The sequence below is a fragment of the Neopelma chrysocephalum genome, unplaced genomic scaffold (assembly GCF_003984885.1).
Source record: "Neopelma chrysocephalum unplaced genomic scaffold, ASM398488v2 Primary Assembly neopelma1_69, whole genome shotgun sequence".
NCBI lineage: Eukaryota > Metazoa > Chordata > Aves > Passeriformes > Pipridae > Neopelma > Neopelma chrysocephalum.
Genome location: NW_020897729.1, coordinates 11,462,345 through 11,480,171, shown reverse-complemented (window position 1 = coordinate 11,480,171; position 17,827 = coordinate 11,462,345). Strand labels below are relative to the sequence as shown.

At 47.7% G+C, this 17,827-nt stretch overlaps 1 protein-coding gene across 2 annotated transcripts in view; it reads left to right on the top strand.

Moving 5' to 3' along the window:
• The first annotated feature begins 848 nt into the window (after window positions 1-848).
• Window positions 849-17,827, top strand: part of MME (membrane metalloendopeptidase) — a 29,584-nt gene continuing 12,605 nt past the window's right edge. The window contains exons 1-12 of one of the 2 annotated variants that reach the window (XM_027685818.1): window positions 849-924; window positions 3,684-3,851; window positions 4,928-4,963; window positions 7,887-8,048; window positions 8,962-9,042; window positions 9,775-9,870; window positions 9,980-10,098; window positions 10,723-10,788; window positions 13,255-13,389; window positions 14,747-14,848; window positions 16,539-16,675; window positions 16,778-16,871. In XM_027685818.1, coding sequence (XP_027541619.1) covers window positions 3,692-3,851; window positions 4,928-4,963; window positions 7,887-8,048; window positions 8,962-9,042; window positions 9,775-9,870; window positions 9,980-10,098; window positions 10,723-10,788; window positions 13,255-13,389; window positions 14,747-14,848; window positions 16,539-16,675; window positions 16,778-16,871 — 1,188 coding nt within the window. In that variant the 5' untranslated portion in view covers window positions 849-924; window positions 3,684-3,691. Of the gene's footprint in view, window positions 925-3,325; window positions 3,485-3,683; window positions 3,852-4,927; window positions 4,964-7,886; window positions 8,049-8,961; window positions 9,043-9,774; window positions 9,871-9,979; window positions 10,099-10,722; window positions 10,789-13,254; window positions 13,390-14,746; window positions 14,849-16,538; window positions 16,676-16,777; window positions 16,872-17,827 lie in introns of those variants that run through there. The other variant, XM_027685817.1, reaches the window with a different exon arrangement.

Here is a 17,827-nt window from a genome sequence, read left to right as displayed (position 1 = left end):
TTCCAGCTGCCATGTCTGTCTCAGAGGTAATAAAGGTGCCTTTAGGAAGGCAGCAGGAGTGAGCGTGGTGCCTGGTGTGAGCGAGAGGAAGGATGGCAACTCACATTGCTGCTTCTGACGTTTGCCAGTCTATCAGTAAAAACGAAAATTGATTACAATGAAACTTTGTAAGAACGAAACAAGTATCTTTCGGTACTCGGTTGGTTAAGAAATCTTACGAGAGAGCTGAGAGCCGCTTCTCCGTGCAAGAAGTCCCAGCTGTCTCCCTCCCGAGGAGAAATCAGTCGGTGAACGAGGACATGAGATCCTGCAGAGCAGTACGTGACTGCGTTAATTTGACAAAGGCGATGGGTGCGCATGGGAGCGGGCAGGGAGCCGTGCAGACCCGCAGCCGCTGCCCCTCCGTGCGCGTCCCGGCGCGGGGAGCGATGCGCGATGAGCGATGAGCGGGCGGGGCGGGCGCGCAGGTACCGCCGCTGCGGGGGCTCGGACCCCGCGCTCCCCCGCCCTGCCCCGGCCGCTGCCCCGGGGGCGGCTCGGCGAGGTGCTGAGCGCGGCTCGGCGGGGCGGGGGGGCTGTTTGTTTGTTTCCTGCCCCATCCCGTTTTTATGATCGCGAAGAGGAAGAAGCCTTCAGGTCACCCAGAGAACTGCTGGGCCGGCGGACAAGGGCTCCTTTGATCGGCTCTGCTCGGCGGGCAGCGGGAGCGCCCCGGGCGCGGATGTCCCGGCCATGCGGGCGCCCCGCGGCCGGGGGCCGCCCGGCACAGCCCCGCTAGCCTAAGCCTGAGCCTAAACCCGAGCCTAAACCTAACCCCGCGCCGCCTTCCCCCGGGACCCGCGGGCGCAGACCCGCCGCCTCCGCCCGGCGCCGCCCGGGGATGTGCGTGGCGGCCCCGCGGCCGGAGCCCTGCGAGCGCAGCGGGTGAGTGCGGGGACGGGGCTGCGGGAGCGGGGCGGGCGGGCGGGCGGACGGACGGACGAGTCCCCGCGCGGCTCCCCGAGCCGGCAGCCCCGGCGCGGTGCTCCCTGAGCCGGACGCGGGGTCTGCAGCAGCGCCCCGAGCCCGCGGGATGCCCCGGCGGGGCCGCTCCGGGCAGCGGCTGCGGCGGCCGCCGAGAGCCCTCCCCGCCCTGGGCGGCCCGGCCCGGCCCCACGCACCTCCCCGCGGGGCCGGGGCTCTGCGGGCTCCGGGGCTTTGCGGGCTGCGGGGCTGTCCCGGGCTCCGGGGCTGTGCCGGGGCTGTGCCGGGGCTGTGCCGGGCTGTGCCGGGGCTGTGCCGGGGCTGTGCCGGGGCTGTGCCGGGGCTGTGCCGGGAGAGGCGCATCCCCCCGAGGGGCTGCCCCCGGCACTGCCCCGCCGTGCCCGCTGTAGCCCATCCATCCGCACGGGACAGGCGGCACAACTTAGCGAGGAAAAAAAAGTATTCTCGTGACGCGCTGCATTTTCTGTAGAAGCGAACGCTGGGAACCAAGTAAGCCACGAGCCGATTTTCAACGTGCCCATCGCAAAACCAAAAGATAACGCATTAATTAACTCCCCGTACCTCCTAGATCAGGATCGATCAAAATATCGTCAGCTCTCTGCGGTGTCTAAGCTCTAGTAGGCAGAGCAAAGGGGAATCACAGAAGCACTAAGAGAAGTGTAAGAAAAACACAATACCAAGGCTTGTATCTGCTTAAATTACTCCTACACTTTTGCTGTGCTTGCAGTTAGCACATAAAGAAGCTTTTACCTGGTGTTCGTTAATGCAGATGGGATCAACTCCTTAAATAACTACAAGTAAAAATTAGTCAGATGCCTTTAGATGCAAGGAAGAGTCCTGCGGGGACAGAAAGATTAGCTCACTTGGAAGAACTTAGCTGACTGTAAGGGACATATTGGCACATGAAAGGTGCAGTGTTTCCTGCTGCTCTACTGAACTGTGTTCTCGGTGCTCAAAGTCACCCCCAGAGTCAGGAGATAAGCATCACTGCTTAAATGAGGCTCCAAGTATTCAGAGGATTCTGGTGACTGGTCAGTTTTTAGACCACGTAAAAAGCTTTTTTTGCTGCTTAATATGACTGAAAGTGAGAAGGGGATAATGGTTAATTTGCTTTTTTATTATCTATGAACTTTTTTCTTGCAGTTAATGCAGGGCAGATTTCTCACTCCTTTACCTGGTTCTGTGGGATTTCAGTCCTGTGCCTCACAAACCACTGTCTCATTTGACCAAAAAACCTACTCATCAGAGAAAAACAGCAACTCATGAGGCACGTGAAAGCAGTTGTAATGGTGCCTGTAGGTGTTGAAAGACACAGGCTGGGCAGACCTTGCAGGATTCCAGCCTCCTGAGCCATGGAAGAGCTGCGATTCTGGCACTGCCAGTCACCTCCTGCATCCTGATGTCCCAGGAGCAGGGACAGAAGGGGAGACGAGACACTTTACAGGGAAGTAAAATGGTCTCTTTTTTCATTTAGAGGAACAGTGTCAGGGAAACAGGGGGTCCAGATGAAAAGCACAGACTGGGTTATGTGACAGACTGCTGCAGTTTGAGGAGACTAAGATGAACAGGAGTCAGCAATACAGCAAACTAGTTTAAAATAATGAAGTTCAGTTCTTGGACTGGAAGGGATGTGAGACTGAGGAGGGTCCCTCGTTGACTGAGAGAAGGGAAATGCTGTAACGAATGGTGACCTTTGTGTGAGGGGTCTGGTGAATGTGGGTGTTCCCATTATCTGCCCCAGCAAATGGGAAGGGTGTGTGCTCTGTTTTGGATGTAAAGAGCCCCAGGAAATGCTGTGGGTAGAAACTGCAAGTTTCCATTGTGAAATACTGAGAAACACATTGCTGTACGTGTAGGAATTGGAATCTCTGTCGGTGGAGGGAACTCTGGCCCTGGATAGGTGGGAGCAGATCAAGGGAGAGCACAGACCTGCCACCAGCAGCACTGCAAAGGTGGCCCAGTTACCTCTAAGGAGCAACAGAAATACAACCTTAAATTGTACTCCCCCCGTGAGCCTGAGCCTGCTCCCACTGTCACCAGCGTTGCGTGACTCCTGTTTCACACAGCTCTAACCTCAAAAGACAGGCCTGGTTGCAGTTCTTTAAAAATTGCTGTGAAGACTCACTATCTTCAGTGTGAATTTGACAGGCTCCCAGCAGAGCCTGAGTGTTTTTTTCTATTTTTAGAGCCAGCTGTAAAGCTGTAGTCAAGAACTGCTTACATAATATTTTAAGAAATGACAGCCAAGCACAATGGCATATTTTGACCTTTGGCATTAGATAAGTAATTGGCAGATTAAGTTAATTTTTATTCAAGCAGAGAGACTTGCTTTTTGCTTGCTTGTGAACTCCTGTACCTTCACACCAGATTAAACCTCACGGGTAAGTTTTCAAAACAGATTTTGGTGTGTTGGCCTTCCTTTTCTCTCTGGTGTGAAGGAAGCTCCTCCACGGGAAGGAAGATCCCCGTGCTGCTCCCCATCAATGACAGGGAGTGCGTGGTATGTTGGTGGGGGTGGGGGTGTGCACGGGCCTGACAGGAGGGCAGGATTCCACAGTTCATGACTGACACTCCAGCAGCGCTACAAAGACTCTGAAAACTCACCTAGGAAGCATCTGTGGTGCTGTGTGGCTGAGGAGCCGCTTCCAAACCCGTGGCTCAGCATAGGTGCTCAGGGAACATTCCCTTCTCCTCTGCAGAGCGGGTTATGGGCAAGTCCGAAAGCCAGATGGATATAACTGAGGTGAGCGCTCCCAAGCCGAAGAAGAAGGGCCGATGGAGTGGCCTGGAGGTCGGGCTGGCCGTGGTGGCAGCGCTCTTGGCCATCGTGGCCGTCACCATGATCGTCCTCTACGCCACCTACGACGGTGAGTGCAGGGCAAACAGAGGGGCAGGAAAGGGTTTTGAGATGTTATCTGAAATGTAAAGCTTGAAACTGCTTCTTTCCAACCAGGACTCTCGGTAAGTTCATTTGTTCGTGCAAAGTTGTGGTAAACACAAACCAGCTGCTTGTTCTAGGGAATACTTCTGTTTGTAATTAATGCCTCAGTAAGCAAAACCCCCCCAGTTACAACACTGCTGAAGAAAACAAACTCCAGGGCTCCCTTTATGTGCCTGGAGATGTATGAAAATCCTATTTTTCCTTTTGCAGGCTGTTGCAGCAGGGACTCTCAGTGAGGGTAGTGATCCTGAGAGGTTTTGTGCTTCAGCAGCCAGAGCAAAACACTGGAAAGTACTTCCATTCAGGGGCAAATACCCTGACAAGCTTTGGAAAAGACAATACAGAGAAGCTAAAATTTCCACTTGGGGTCAAACTAGAATGTTTCCTTATACAGGGAATTAAGTGTTTTGTTTCATTTTAAATAACTTAATAATTTTGTTTAAACTTTTTATTGAAGTCTAGTTCAATTATGGAATGGAAAAATGTCATTCTGAAATGAAAAATAAAAAAAGTTTTATTTCTAAAGACTCAAAAGGAAACATTTTCATGTTCCTGAACCTTGTTTTTTGTTTAGAGGACTTCAGAGTGAATGTCTCAGAATTTTCGTAGAATTCCCCCCAGATCCTTTTGTCACTGTAAGGTATTGCTACATTCAAACTGACTTTGCAACTGCCTCCAGTCCATGTGCTATTTTTCTCTGAATTTCTGTTATAAAAATAGCATTTTGCCCACCTCCAATTGATTGATAGGACATTTTCCTCTGATGACCACAAAAATTCCACATGATGACTGACTAGCACTGAATGACCCTAAAGGGGTGAAGATGATGGTATTTTTAGAGCCTGATCCTATAAATATTCCCTTACTGAGTGTAAAGTGTCCATTCATATTTATCTTACTGTACACTGCAGTTAAATTGACTGTCAATGAAAATATTTACAGTAGGTTTTATTATATTGACATTCAGTAAAGAATTAAGAATATGATTGTATTCTCTTTTAGATGGGGTTTGCAAGACAGCAGACTGCATAAAATCAGGTAAGAATGAAAATACATACCTTTTAAATTAATTTATGTCTTTTTAAGCAAAATTGCTACTGTGGAATGTTCCACTTCTCTGCAGACAAGTATGGCACATGCAGGCATGGCATCTGCTACCCCACAGGATTTTCTTAGCACAGTTCTTCTACAGAAGTAAAATCTTGTGCTGTGGAACTGTCAGATCTTACAAAATCATCCTTCATGTCCAAAAAATTACAAATTTTATAGTCTGACAAGCTGACTTCATCCTTCAGTAACAACTGCATAAAAATTCTTCATTTACCTGCTGATCTGAACTCTGCTAGAGAACTACCACAGTGCCCCAGGGAAATGCAGAGTTCCATGCTCTGTATCCTCTTGGAGGAGGGGAAGGGGGTGTTAGCTGGGCCCTCCCTTTCCCCTCACACCTCTAGTTCTCTTGGCCTGTTTTCTTCTCCACATCAATTCACACTGTTTTGGGGTTTTTTTTTGCCTAATTTACTTCTAGATCACAGAATGACAGGATCACAGAATGGTTTAGGTTGGCAGGGGCACCTTCCACCAGCCCAGGCTGCTCCAAGCCCTGTCCAACCTGGCCTGGGACACTTCCAGGGCTGGGGCAGCCACAGCTTCTCTGGACAATCTTTCAGCTCTTAAGCTGAAACCCTCTTTCAGCCTAAAGCCATGAAATGTCCCCACTCTCTTTATAACACTCCCTCCACCTCATTCCCAGGCTCAGGAGGAGCCCCTCTCTCTCATTTCTCAAGAGAAGGGAGCATTTATCTGGCTGTGCCAGCATGTATTTCACAGGGGCTCTGTGCCAGCTCTGCCTTCTCCTTTCCAGCCATTTTCCATCATGCCCTTGCAGAGTTTCTCCACGGCAGGAGAGCCCTGCTCTGCCAAGGTGGAGTCACCTGCTCTATCTGTAACAGGGCTCTTTTTTCATGGTGTGTTTTTCTGGGAAGCTTCTGAAATCCCTCTCTGGGTGTGTCTTTGGGGCAGTCGTTCATTCCTTTTTCTTCCTCCACCCCTGTGGAATAACTTGGCTACCAAGCTCACAAAGGCTGTGGTCCCGTCACAGAGGTTGCCAGGCAGTCCCAAGCTCAGGAACTGCATATTGTCACCAGCACGCTCTAAATGCAGGATTTATTTCAGGTGGTCATCCCTGTCTTTTCATGACACTTCCAAGGTGTTTTCCTCCCACCATGGAAGCTCGTGCTGTGGTTTGGAATATGATCAATTTAGTTATCTGCTGGATTGTTTTCATTTTCAGCTAAATATACGTCTGCTAGAAAGGAGTTCAGATAGACTATGTGATGATGAACCAACTCCAAAGGATAAGCAGGAAAGGTTTGGAGAAATGAGGCACAATGTAAAATGAAGAGCTAGCAAGAAGTGCCTAAACAAATTGAGCAGAATAGTTTCACTCTTTTCTGCTTCTGTGAAAAGCTTTAAAAACAGCATTTAACCACTGGAAAATATTGAAGATATTGATAGAGCATTTGAGAGAAGAGCTTCCAATAAATGACCAGCAATAAAAATGTAATGAGAAGTCAGTTGGTCATAGGCAGGGTAAAATGTCAGTAAGAGCAGGGTGGTGTCACCCATGGTGGGGGAGATCCACAGCAGACACCATGGAATGGGACACTGGAGCACTTTTTGGCTGAGCTGACACTCTGCTCATTTCCCTGAGCTCAGACATCAGAAGTGCCCGGTGAGCAGAGGGGATTTTGATCTCTCCCCTGTTTCACCTAGGTAAGCACACTGTGTTGCTCCTGTATCCTCCCCAGGTCACCAGTTGTTATGGCAGCTTATATTACTTTATTTGTAAGCTATTAGAGCAACAACTGGCACTGTTGCTTTAATAGCAACCAGAGTACTACAGTAAAATTAATCATTAAAAGTAATTGAGATAAGGCTTTACGTTTTCAGTACAGGTAGGCAACTGAGTAAACCAGTGATCACTGTCTGGGTGGGAGAGGAATAGGAAAGAGAAAAAGCCCAGAAGGTTTATGGGCAGCTGATGGGAAACTCCCATCAAGGAGCTGGGTTTCACTGGAGAATCCGGTGTCACCATCGGTCAGTGACCAGTTGTCTTGGACAAGGCACTTCAAGAGGGTCAACAGGGACAGCAAGAGGCACTATCAATTCTAGAATAAGATGTGGAGTAACAAAAGTGAGTGTAGCTTCAGGAAAGTATCAATAGAAAAACCTTCCTGACAAGAACTTAAAAGGTCCAACAAAGTCAATATTTTACTGAAATAGCCTGGATTCACTTGAGCCTACATCCTACTTAAACAATTCCAGTGAAAGCTTCACCTCTGCCATGTCTTGTGCCTTTAATGCCCCTTTTCACCCCACTTCAATACAAAGAAGGGTAAGTCAGACAATGAAACATTTACAGTTCATTTAGAACTGAGCAGGGGAGCAGCACCCTGGACTCATTCACCCGTCAGCAAACACGGGCAATGGAGACTGTGGGGGCTGTGTCAGCCAGGAACAGCCAGTCCTTGGGCTGTGCTCTGCAACAGTCAAGTGGGCTCGCCCCTGTTCTGAACTGAATGTATCTGTGAGCTCCCCATTCCGAGCACATGAGCGTGTCCCCAGTGACCATTCCCTGTCCATGTGTGACCATTCCCTGTCTGTGTGTGACCATTCCCTGTCCATGTGTGACCATTCCCTGTCCGTGTGTCCCCAATGACCATTCCCTGTCCATGTGTGACCATTCCCTGTCCCTGGTGACCGTCCCCTGTCCGTGTGTGACCGTTCCCTGTCCCTGTGTCCCCGGTGACCGTCCCCTGTCCGTGTGTGACCGTTCCCTGTCTGTGTGTGACCATTCCCTGTCCGTGTGTGACTGTTCCCTGTCCGTGTGTGACCATCCCCTGTCTGTGTGTGACCGTTCCCTGTCCGTGTGACCGTCCCCTGTCCGTGTGTCCCACAGCTGCCCGGATCCTGGAGAACATGGACAGCAGTGCCCAGCCCTGCGGGGACTTCTACCAGTTTGCCTGCGGGGGGTGGCTGCGCAGGAACGTCATCCCCGAGACCAGCTCCCGTTATAGCAACTTTGACATTTTGAGAGACGAACTAGAGGTCGTTCTGAAAGGTCAGTGGGGTTTGTTTGTGGACCATGTAAAGTTTCTTCTTTGCCTTTACGTGTTATCCTAAGGAGTTGTGGTTTTCTAGCAAAGCTGAAAATACCACCAGATATTTCGAGGGTTTGTGTTCAGTGCCCCAAACTGTTTGCTTGGAGAAGGCTGTGGGAGTTCTGCTGCTGTGTCTGGCACTGGGGCAGAGCTGACCAGACCTGCCCTTTCTGGTATCTGCTTATTATAACCACTGAAATGCCTACCCTGACCCTCATGCACTGACACAGCAGCCAGGCAGGTGAAGGAGGAGGAGGAGGTCTGCCCGTGCCCAAGCCAGCTGGAATGCTGGAAGCTGCTCCCCAGCAGCCCTATGCCCTGCATAGCTGTATTCCATCAGAAATCCCAAAGAACAGGCAAGCCATTTCCCAACCAGTCACACCATAAACTTGCAAACATTCCTTTTTCCACAAAATGCAACAGTGTCAAATCGTGCACAATTCCCTTTTTCAGACAAGAATAACAGAGTCAAAGAAGTCAGTTTATACTCAGGAAACCCTCCCCAAACCTCTCTCTCCACACTGAATACCCTTTTTTTACTTCACCTATCTCCTGGTTTTGCCAGCTGTGCCTCCACATGATAACCTGGCCACCTAAAAACTGCCCCTGGGAGGTCAGAGCATTTGTGTTTCACCAAGGGTGGCCCACAGAGTATCTCCTGACTCCTCTGTGCTCAGCTCATTAACACAGACTGATGTAATTGCAAGGCATTGAACCTCCAGAGCTTTTCCCCCCCAGCTTTTGAAAGGCAAAGCCCCCCCGGCATTAGGGAGGGACACAGAGTATTTCCCATCCCCCTCAGGGCTGTGTGCCCTCGTTCCCTCAGCACTCCCAGCCCAGCTCAGCCATCAGCATCTGCTGTCTGTGTTTCAGATGTCCTCGACACCCCCAGCACCAAGGACATCCCTGCAGTGCAGAAGGCAAAAACTCTGTACAGGTCCTGCATTAATGAAAGTAAGTGTCTCCTGAGTTTACTGCATTGACATCAGCCACAGAACCCCACCTCATCACACAGCTCTGCCTGTACCCAGCCTGGGCAGAATCTGTCAGAAATTCTATGTGAAAACTACAATGCATCCATCCTAGAGAGTCAAAGAGGAACGTTAATGGTAAAGTTAGCACTGTATCTCCTGCTTTACTACCTATGGTATCTTAGCTGAGATTACATTACTCTTCAGTTACTAGTTTGCTGCAGATATTTAAACTCAAATCCTTTCAGTTAAATATGAGTTAATTCTTTTGTAGAAATTAGCAGGGATGAGGTGAAAGCTCCCTGGCATTACCAGGCTGTGGGAAGACAGGGAGACCATTTAATTCAAGAGTCTGAGCTGGGCTCTGCCACTGGAACAAAGAGCAGTAAAACAGTTTGCAGGGCTTCCTAAATCACATATTTATAGTTTTTATAGTGTTATTAATACTTCTCAAAACTATTATTTCAAGCTCTCTGCAGAGAGAAAAGACAATAGTTCTTCAATGTCAGGGTTGCAAGGATGTGCACATGCTGTTTGCATCATGACTGGAATGTTTTCACATTAAATGTTAAAGCAGAGTCATCCATCAGAGCAAACTGCTGCTGTGGTGATGGGGGAAACAGAGTTCCCAGCTTCACTGTTCCAAACTCATTACAATATATAACATTTGTGGGGTTTAAGATGTCATGGTAACACATTTTGTTTTTTCCAAAAGCTGCCATTGATAGCAGAGGTGGAAGGCCTTTAATCAGTTTATTGCCAAATGTGTCTGACTGGCCTGTAGCATCAAGTGACTGGGAGGCTTCCTATGGTGAGACAACCTGTGCTTATTTCTGTTCAGTTAAAATATCTAAATTACTGTGGGTTTTATTGCTTACCAGAAATCACGACTGAACACACCTTTCCTTTCCTTTCCTCAGGTACTGCCTGGACAGCTGAGGCAGCTATTGCACAGCTCAACTCCAGATATGGCAAAAAGGTCCTTATTAATTTTTTTGTGGGCACAGACGATAAGAATTCCACAGCACACATCATCCATGTAAGTCCCCCTGGGGGCCAGGGCCTGGCTGATCACAAAAGTGCAGCAAATAACCAGAAGCACAGACAGAAACACCAGCAACACCAGTGATCTGAATTTACCAGAGTATGTTGGAGGGGAACTGGTGAATCAATGTAGTTTCAGCTTCAGTTCTCTGTGTCCCAGTGCCCTGTCTGTTCTCCAGGCTGACATCCCTGTTCTGTGCACTCATACCCTGTTATCTTCAGTGAGATGGGGAATAACAGATGTGTGTAATACACACAGGAGTTACAGGAGCAAAGGGCCAGTCTCTCCTGTCAGTGGTAGATGGATCCATGAGCACTGCACATGGATCATGTATGAATTCCAGAGATGCAGGAACTGCCTGGCTTCTCTGGGGGCTGTTTTATCACCTGGACTTCACCTGTTTTCACACTGGTTACCAGCAGCTTGCAATGTAACAGAAAAAAAGACTGAAAAGAAAGGCAAAAAGTATAGGGAGAGTGAAAAGAATTAAAGGTGAGGAGGAGAGAGAAACTTCCCTATGGCCAGAGTGAAGCCCCAGCACCTGTAATTCCCAAGAGAGAGTACAATGCTCTGCCATTTCAGCCTGAAGTACTTTTCCATTTTTGTTTGCATTTTCAGATTGACCAGCCTGGCCTGGGCCTGCCTTCCCGGGACTACTACGAGTGCACTGGGGCATACAAAGAGGTAAGGGGGGGCTGCATCACTGAGGACATTTCACAGGTTTTAGGCTGTATTTTCAGGGCAGACACATCCTCAGGAGTGGGCACGAGTGAAGGACAGAACACTCTTTCCTCAAAGAGATTCCAGTGCTGCCCCTGGAAAACATCCCTGGGAGAATGAGGGAAACTGGAAGGGAAAGGTGATGATAATGAGCATTTAACCAAGGCTACAGTAACAGGCTTGGGGAGAGAAACAGAACCATTCAGAGCCAAAGACACACTTTTCTGCAGGAAAGATCTGAAAAGATCACAGTCCTCTACATCAACTGTAGCTAAAGTATGTGATACCACTGGAATTGCTCAGATACTTGAAACCTCACATGGTCTCCTTTAATTCCTCTTTACTCATTACTGGTACATGCTCTCATTAACCTGTTAGCACTGACACTGTATCTCTGTTGCTAATCTTGGATGTGCTTTAAGTCCTTGGGAGCTGCAGTGTCTGTGTTTGCTGAAGTCATGGAGCTGAAACTGCTACCACAGTGACCTTTAATTACCCACTTTTCTTCTGTGTAATTAAATGCAGAAGCAATGAGAAAGTGTACAGACCATTTTGGGTTTGTTTGTGTTTTGCTGACCTGCCACCAGTTAATGGTGATTACATTTAATTACAGGTCACATGGTCATAAAAGCCAGTCATTGCCACCTGAACCTTCCAGCTCCATGATTGTCACCCATGTGGATGGGATGGCCTTTGGGAGCTGGCTCAGGGAGCACCACCTGCTCCTTCCTTGGGCTGTGTCAGCTGCAGCACTGGGAGACAATTCCACAATTCCCATCCTAATCTCTGACCTATCTGAGTATCAGCTTTGCACAGCAGAGGAGGAAGGACTCTGAAAGCCCAGCTGTGTGACTGCCAGGCAGGTTCCCATCCCCTCCCCATCCCATGACTGCTCCAAGGGGAGCAGTTCCCTGCCGTGCCCATGGTCTGACAGAGCCTGTTCCTGGCTCTGGTTCCTGCTGTGTCACTGCACTCTGGGACTGTCCACAGCAAACACCAGCTCTGCCTCCTGCTCTCTGACCTCTGCCTCCCTCAGGGCTCCCCACCCAGACACACGGGTGGAACCTGGCAATAAAAACCATCTTCTGCTGTGACATCAGGCCAGCTCAGCTCACACAGGAGCCACTCTGCCATTCCCTCTGAAACATCTGACAGCCTTTATTCAGGCCATCTGAAATCAGCTGACTGAGTTCTTTGCCACCTGACCTAAGAGCTGCACTTTAGGACAAAAACAAAGTCCAGGGACTGGTGCCTGAAAGGCTCTGTTGACTTCCTGGTGTGGGGTAATATCTGTACTGAATTTTCAGGTGGTTTTTCCAGGCTTGCTGTGCACTGTCTGTCGTGACTCGTTGTAGCTCTGTGGTCTCATGGGCTCTCCTCTTTCATCACCAGTGGCACTGAGAGCTCAGTCCTGCCTCTGGGCACTGTGCTGGCAGCACCTTCTGAGCTGCTCAGTGCCCACACCCCAGCCAGGTACAGCCTGGCACTGCTGCAGGGAGGGAGGGATGCCCAGGAGGGGAGTTCTGGAGTGGCTGCACGTGGGACATTCATTCCAGGGGTGTGTCCTGCTCCCGAGGAGCACAACGTACCAAAATACTGCTATTAATAAAGCTGATGATGTGCACACCTTATTAATCCTACCTTTAATCACTGCTTTGGGAGATCACAGTATATTGCATAAAACATAGATTATTTCATAGCTAATCTAGTATTATGTATTTTTTTTTAAATTTACATTTAAAAAGAATATTGAAAACAGCATTTCTGTTGATAGAAAAGTGAATGTGGCTTATCAAAGAGGAATTAGAATAATACTGAGTTCCATAAAATATAATGACACCTGTAGTGATTTGACAGTGGGACATTTCAGACAATTTACTGCCCTATTTACATTCTTATCCTTGGTGAATTCCTTCCTGTTTAATTTAATATATACTGTCCTGTCTGTAGTATACCTAACTTTGGATACAGTGCCACAATTTCCAACTGTTCCCAGAAGCACTGGAGGAGGCTCACTGCTCTGGGAGTGCTTTTCCCACAATGCTAATTCCCTGGTTTTCTGTTCCTGGGAACACTGCTCTTTGGAAGCGGTATTTTTGGAAGTTGTAATTAAAGTGAGCTACAAAAACAGGGATGATGGTTTAAATATGGACGTACAGACGTCTCAACTGCAATAATGAAAACACAGTGCAGTCATTGAGCATGTTTAGCTTTGAACAGTGCTCCAATTACACAACAGTTTTCCACGAGGGAATTTTCAAAGTTAATTTCTAGCTGTGACCTAGCAGTATTTCAGAATAAAATTAAACTGCTTAAGCAAGGGATGAAGATCTGTAGTTCATAAAAATAAAGACAAAATCTTAGCTATGATCAAGGCATGCTTTACTCTGAAGAGTTTTGTCTTTAAAATGTTCCTATTTTTCCCTGCAGGCATGTTCTGCCTATGTTGATTTCATGATTTCTGTAGCCAAACTAATCCTAAGAGAAAGAAACATTTCTGTCAATGAGGATGAGATTTCTCGGGAAATGAATACAGTTATGGACCTGGAGAAAGAGATTGCCAATGTAAGAAAAGCATTTTTAATGTGTTCTTTACATAACTGACTTTTTCCCTGATACCTAAGAAAGTGAACTGTAAACTGAGTTGTTAAGTGACCCGCTGGTGGTATTTTGTGGGACCAAAAATGAATGTTACACCTGAGAGGAGCATGTCCTGATGCAGACATGTCCTGGGAGGAGCCAGGGAAAGGATCCCAGTCAGCTGTTTGCCAAGGAAATGTTTTACCCTGAGCTGTTCACAGAAGCCCTGCAAGAGGAGACAGACAGACTTGGGCTCTGTTTAATGTGGTTTGGAGTGTGAGTTTTGGGAGATGCTTTGGGGCCTCTCCTCCCTTTGTCCTGTTTCCCCGTGGGCTGTTTGGATCCCAGAGCAGCAGATTCCCAGCCCTTGGCCTGCCCTGAACACAAAGTCATGTTTGTGCTGCACAAGCTGCTCCACAATGCTGATTGTTCCAAGAGCATTTTTAATCAAACACTGTTCTCCATTAAAAGGAAAGGACAAAGGAAAAATAATATCATGAGTTTGACTTTGGAGAAATCGTGAGAATGTGAACTTGCCCGGAGAAAACCAAATGGAAACTCAGGCATTCAGGAGCAAACCATGGCTTGTGGTTATTAACTATTGCAGCAGGACCTGAAGCTGAGGATGACTGTGGAACAAGTTAAAGACATATTTTCTACCTTCAGCTATTTTTCAAGTTACACTGATAGTAAGGGCACATGTTGGGAAAACCATCTGTGTAAACTAAAACCATCTGATTTTGACTTTCTTCACATTTTCCTGAGAATCACAGCCCTGATCTCAATCAGAGATGGGAAACTATTACCGAATAATGAATTCACTGGAGAAAGATTTTACAGAGGAGTATGAAAGGAACCCACACCTGCAATGTCTCTGCAGCAGTTGCTGCTGACAGAGAGTCCAGCTGGTGCTGGGGAAGCTGCCTCTGCTGGGTTTTAACCTTCCATCCAAAACTCAGCATCAGCCTGAGAGTGACTGAAGAGAGCTGGCATTGTGCTCTTGGGAATCTGTTAAAACACAGAAAAACCCCACTGAATGCACAATAGGAAAGGGGAAGCAGAAGAGGAGGATGGGGATAAAATGAGACTTGGCATGACTGATTTTTCAAAACACTTCAGTTGGTAAAATCTGCAGTTCTGGAGGCACACATTGAACTCCCTGGTGCAAAGGCACATTGCCCAGAGTAACCCTGAGCCTGTGGCAGTGGTGGGCTGTGGCTCCCTGGCTGGGCAGGGCATCCAGAAAGAACATACAGGGCAGCACGTGCATCCTGGTCAGAACCAAAAATCCTGGGAGCTGACTCGGTGCACTCAGTAATTGTCTCATCATTAACTCTGATAGGCAACAACAAAATCTGAAGACAGAAATGATCCACTTTTGCTGTACAATAAAATGACACTGGCACAACTCCAAAGCAACTTCTCATTGGAAATCAATAACAAGGTGAGTGATCATTAATCTGATATTTTAACCCCTAATTTATCACTGATAAGATTAAACAGGAAAGCCTGAATTTTTTTTCTGTTAGAGACATTTCTTTCCTAAGCTGAGCTATGTTTGCAGTTGAACAGGATCCCTGATGTGCACAGTTGTACCTCCACTCCTGATGTCCCTGAACTGGATGTACAAGGCTGTGCCTCTGTACTCGCTGTCTCTCCTGACAGATCTTGCCCTCTGCCTCAACATAAAGTAGTGGAAAGGGACAAAGGAAAAAAATATCCAGTGGAAGGTGTCCCTGCCCATGGCAGGGGGTTGGAACTAGATGATCTTTAAGGTCCCTGCCAACCCACAGCAGCCTGGGATTCTGTGGTTCTGTGAGTTATCCTCATGGGTCCCTCTTGCCAAGCTGACATGCACATAACCCTTGCTGGCCATCAGGATGCTCTTGCACCCTTTGCACAGGACCAGTAAATCCCCTTCCCATAATTGCCAGGGCAGCTCCCGAGGGCCAGGACCAAAGGCCAGCCTGCAGCCAGCAGCTGGCTCAAGGATGCAGCAGTGGAATCCCAGCCCCTCTGTTCATCCAGAGCTGCAGAGGCAGAACAGGATATCCTGATTTTCCAACATTCCCTCTGTAATTCCCAAAGCAAGCACAATGAGCCCAGAAGTCAGGAGCACGAACCAGGACAACCCTCCTGCACGTGCCAGCCCTGCCTCTGCTCTCAGCCCCAGCCACTGCTGTTTGTGCAGTGCAGCCTTCAGCTCATGGCACCAGAGTCTGCCTAAAAACCAGCTCAAGGTCTGCTAGCACAGCTGTGTCTCCTCAGGAGCATCCTGTCCTACTAGACGTGGGTGTATTTGATCCTAAATGACTTTTATGGAGGCTTCTGAGGCCAGTAAGGTGCTATGGAACACCATTATTCCTGCTACACTTTCATAATCGTTGTGATTTTATTGACTTTAAATTCTTCACCTTTAGTTCTGCGACGGTTCCCTCCTGCCTGGCTTAATTGGTTCCATAATTCACCTTCTCCCACAGGTGCAGTTGGTTACCATTACAGTCACCTTGTCAGAAACCAACTTCTGTCACAGAATGGCACTGCCCTGGTTATTATTAGTTCCTGGGGGGTGCTGCAGATCAGCAGTAATTTAAATTTATTCCAAAATGCTCAAAAGACACATGATGGGAGTTGGTAGCGTGGTTGTAATGGTCTAAGGATAGAACAGCAATAATTCCCAAGATTAGCTTCAAGTTTGCTGCTCCCTTTCCAGACCTGCAGTGACTGTTCTGAAAGCTTTTTTGCTCTCCTCAGCTACATTTGTTTGCCTGATGGAAGATGTTACCTCCTCCAGTAAAACTTTCCAAAGACACAGACTGGGAAAAATCACCAACACTTTTCAAAGCAATAGGAAGAACAAAAGCTTTAAAAAATAACAAAAAATTTTGTTAGTTTGAAATCAAAGCAATGTCTTGACTCTTTCTGCTGAATTCCACCCTATTTTAACAGGACTTTAGAGCGATAAATGATCTCAGGCCATTATTGGGATGATGACCCCATTTACAAGCAGTGCAGCTATTAGGGAAACTAAAGGCAGAGCATTTGTGTCATGCAAACATATTTAAACTGGAAAAGACAGCCAAACGCTGCTTGTTTATGACTGAACCATGTAATAATGCATATTAATTTTCCAGGCATTCAACTGGTCAGAATTCATCAATGCCATCATGTCAACTGTGCAGATCAGCGTGGCCAGCACCGAGCACGTCATTGTTTATGACCCCGACTACCTGCTCAAGCTCAGGTCCATCCTCAGCAAATACACCCCCAGGTAGGTGTCTGAGGGATTCCTGGCACCTGTGGTTTCCTTCCAGTCAACTCAAAAAGCCTCAAAACATTCCCAGCTTATTACTGGTGTCCTTTTGTTAAACAGAGACCTCCAGAATTACATGACCTGGCGGTTTGTGATGGACCTTGTCAACAGCCTCAGCCGGGACTACAAGGACACCAGGAATGCTTTCCGCAAGGTGCATAAATTCATCTCTAAGTTGTAAAGATGACTTTTGTGAACCACAAAAGATATTTTTTTTTCTGTAGGTGTAGTATATAAATATTTAATGTATTTTGGATTTTGCACACAAAAGCCAGATGTGTTTGCTGAGCCTCTGCTGGCGAGTATCCATAATTTATGTGATTTATGCCTGATAGCTGAGTGGATCTGAAAGCACTGCTCTGGTACTTGGGCTCTTGTTTTTCTGAATCTAAATGAATCCCCATTTTGATACCAGAACAGTCCCATTTATTTGCAGGGCATTACAGTTCTCACTGACTTGTTACAAACTCTTCAGCAAACATTATGGGTCCAATCTTGTTTTTCAGTCATTAGATCCCACAGATAATTAGTGCTTTTACAGAGATGCTGAGCAACTTCACAGATTGGACACAGAAGTTCTTTGTATCATCCACTCAGCTCTATCACGTACCTTGATAATGTGTTATCACATATTTACATTATCATGACAAAGCCCTTGCACACTTTATGACAACATCACACAGAGTAAAGGAGATTCTACTTCCCAAGCTCCTGAGGGGTGGCAGGCTCCAACAGAAGTTGCTGCTTGAGTGGAAAACACAATCTTAGCACTGCAGAAATTAATCTGCTGCTTAATCACAATGGCCCCGTCAGAGCTGGAACTGCAACACTGATCCCTGTACCAGTGAAAGTGTCAGGGCACTCCCCTTCAACCTCTCCCATTTTAGCTTGTAGAGTAGTTTTCTTCTTCCTTTCCTGTTCCAAAAGGATGAAGAATTTTTGCTGCTGATCCACCTCTTCCCCCACCCTGTGACTGCTGTTCCCATCCCAGAGTGAGCCCACCTCAGTGCCCCAAACACAAGGATGAGTTCAATGTGTGTATTTGAGGCCAAAGAGGCTCCTCTGCCTCACAGCCCTGCCCGTCAGTCCCTGCTCTGCTCCCCTGGAACC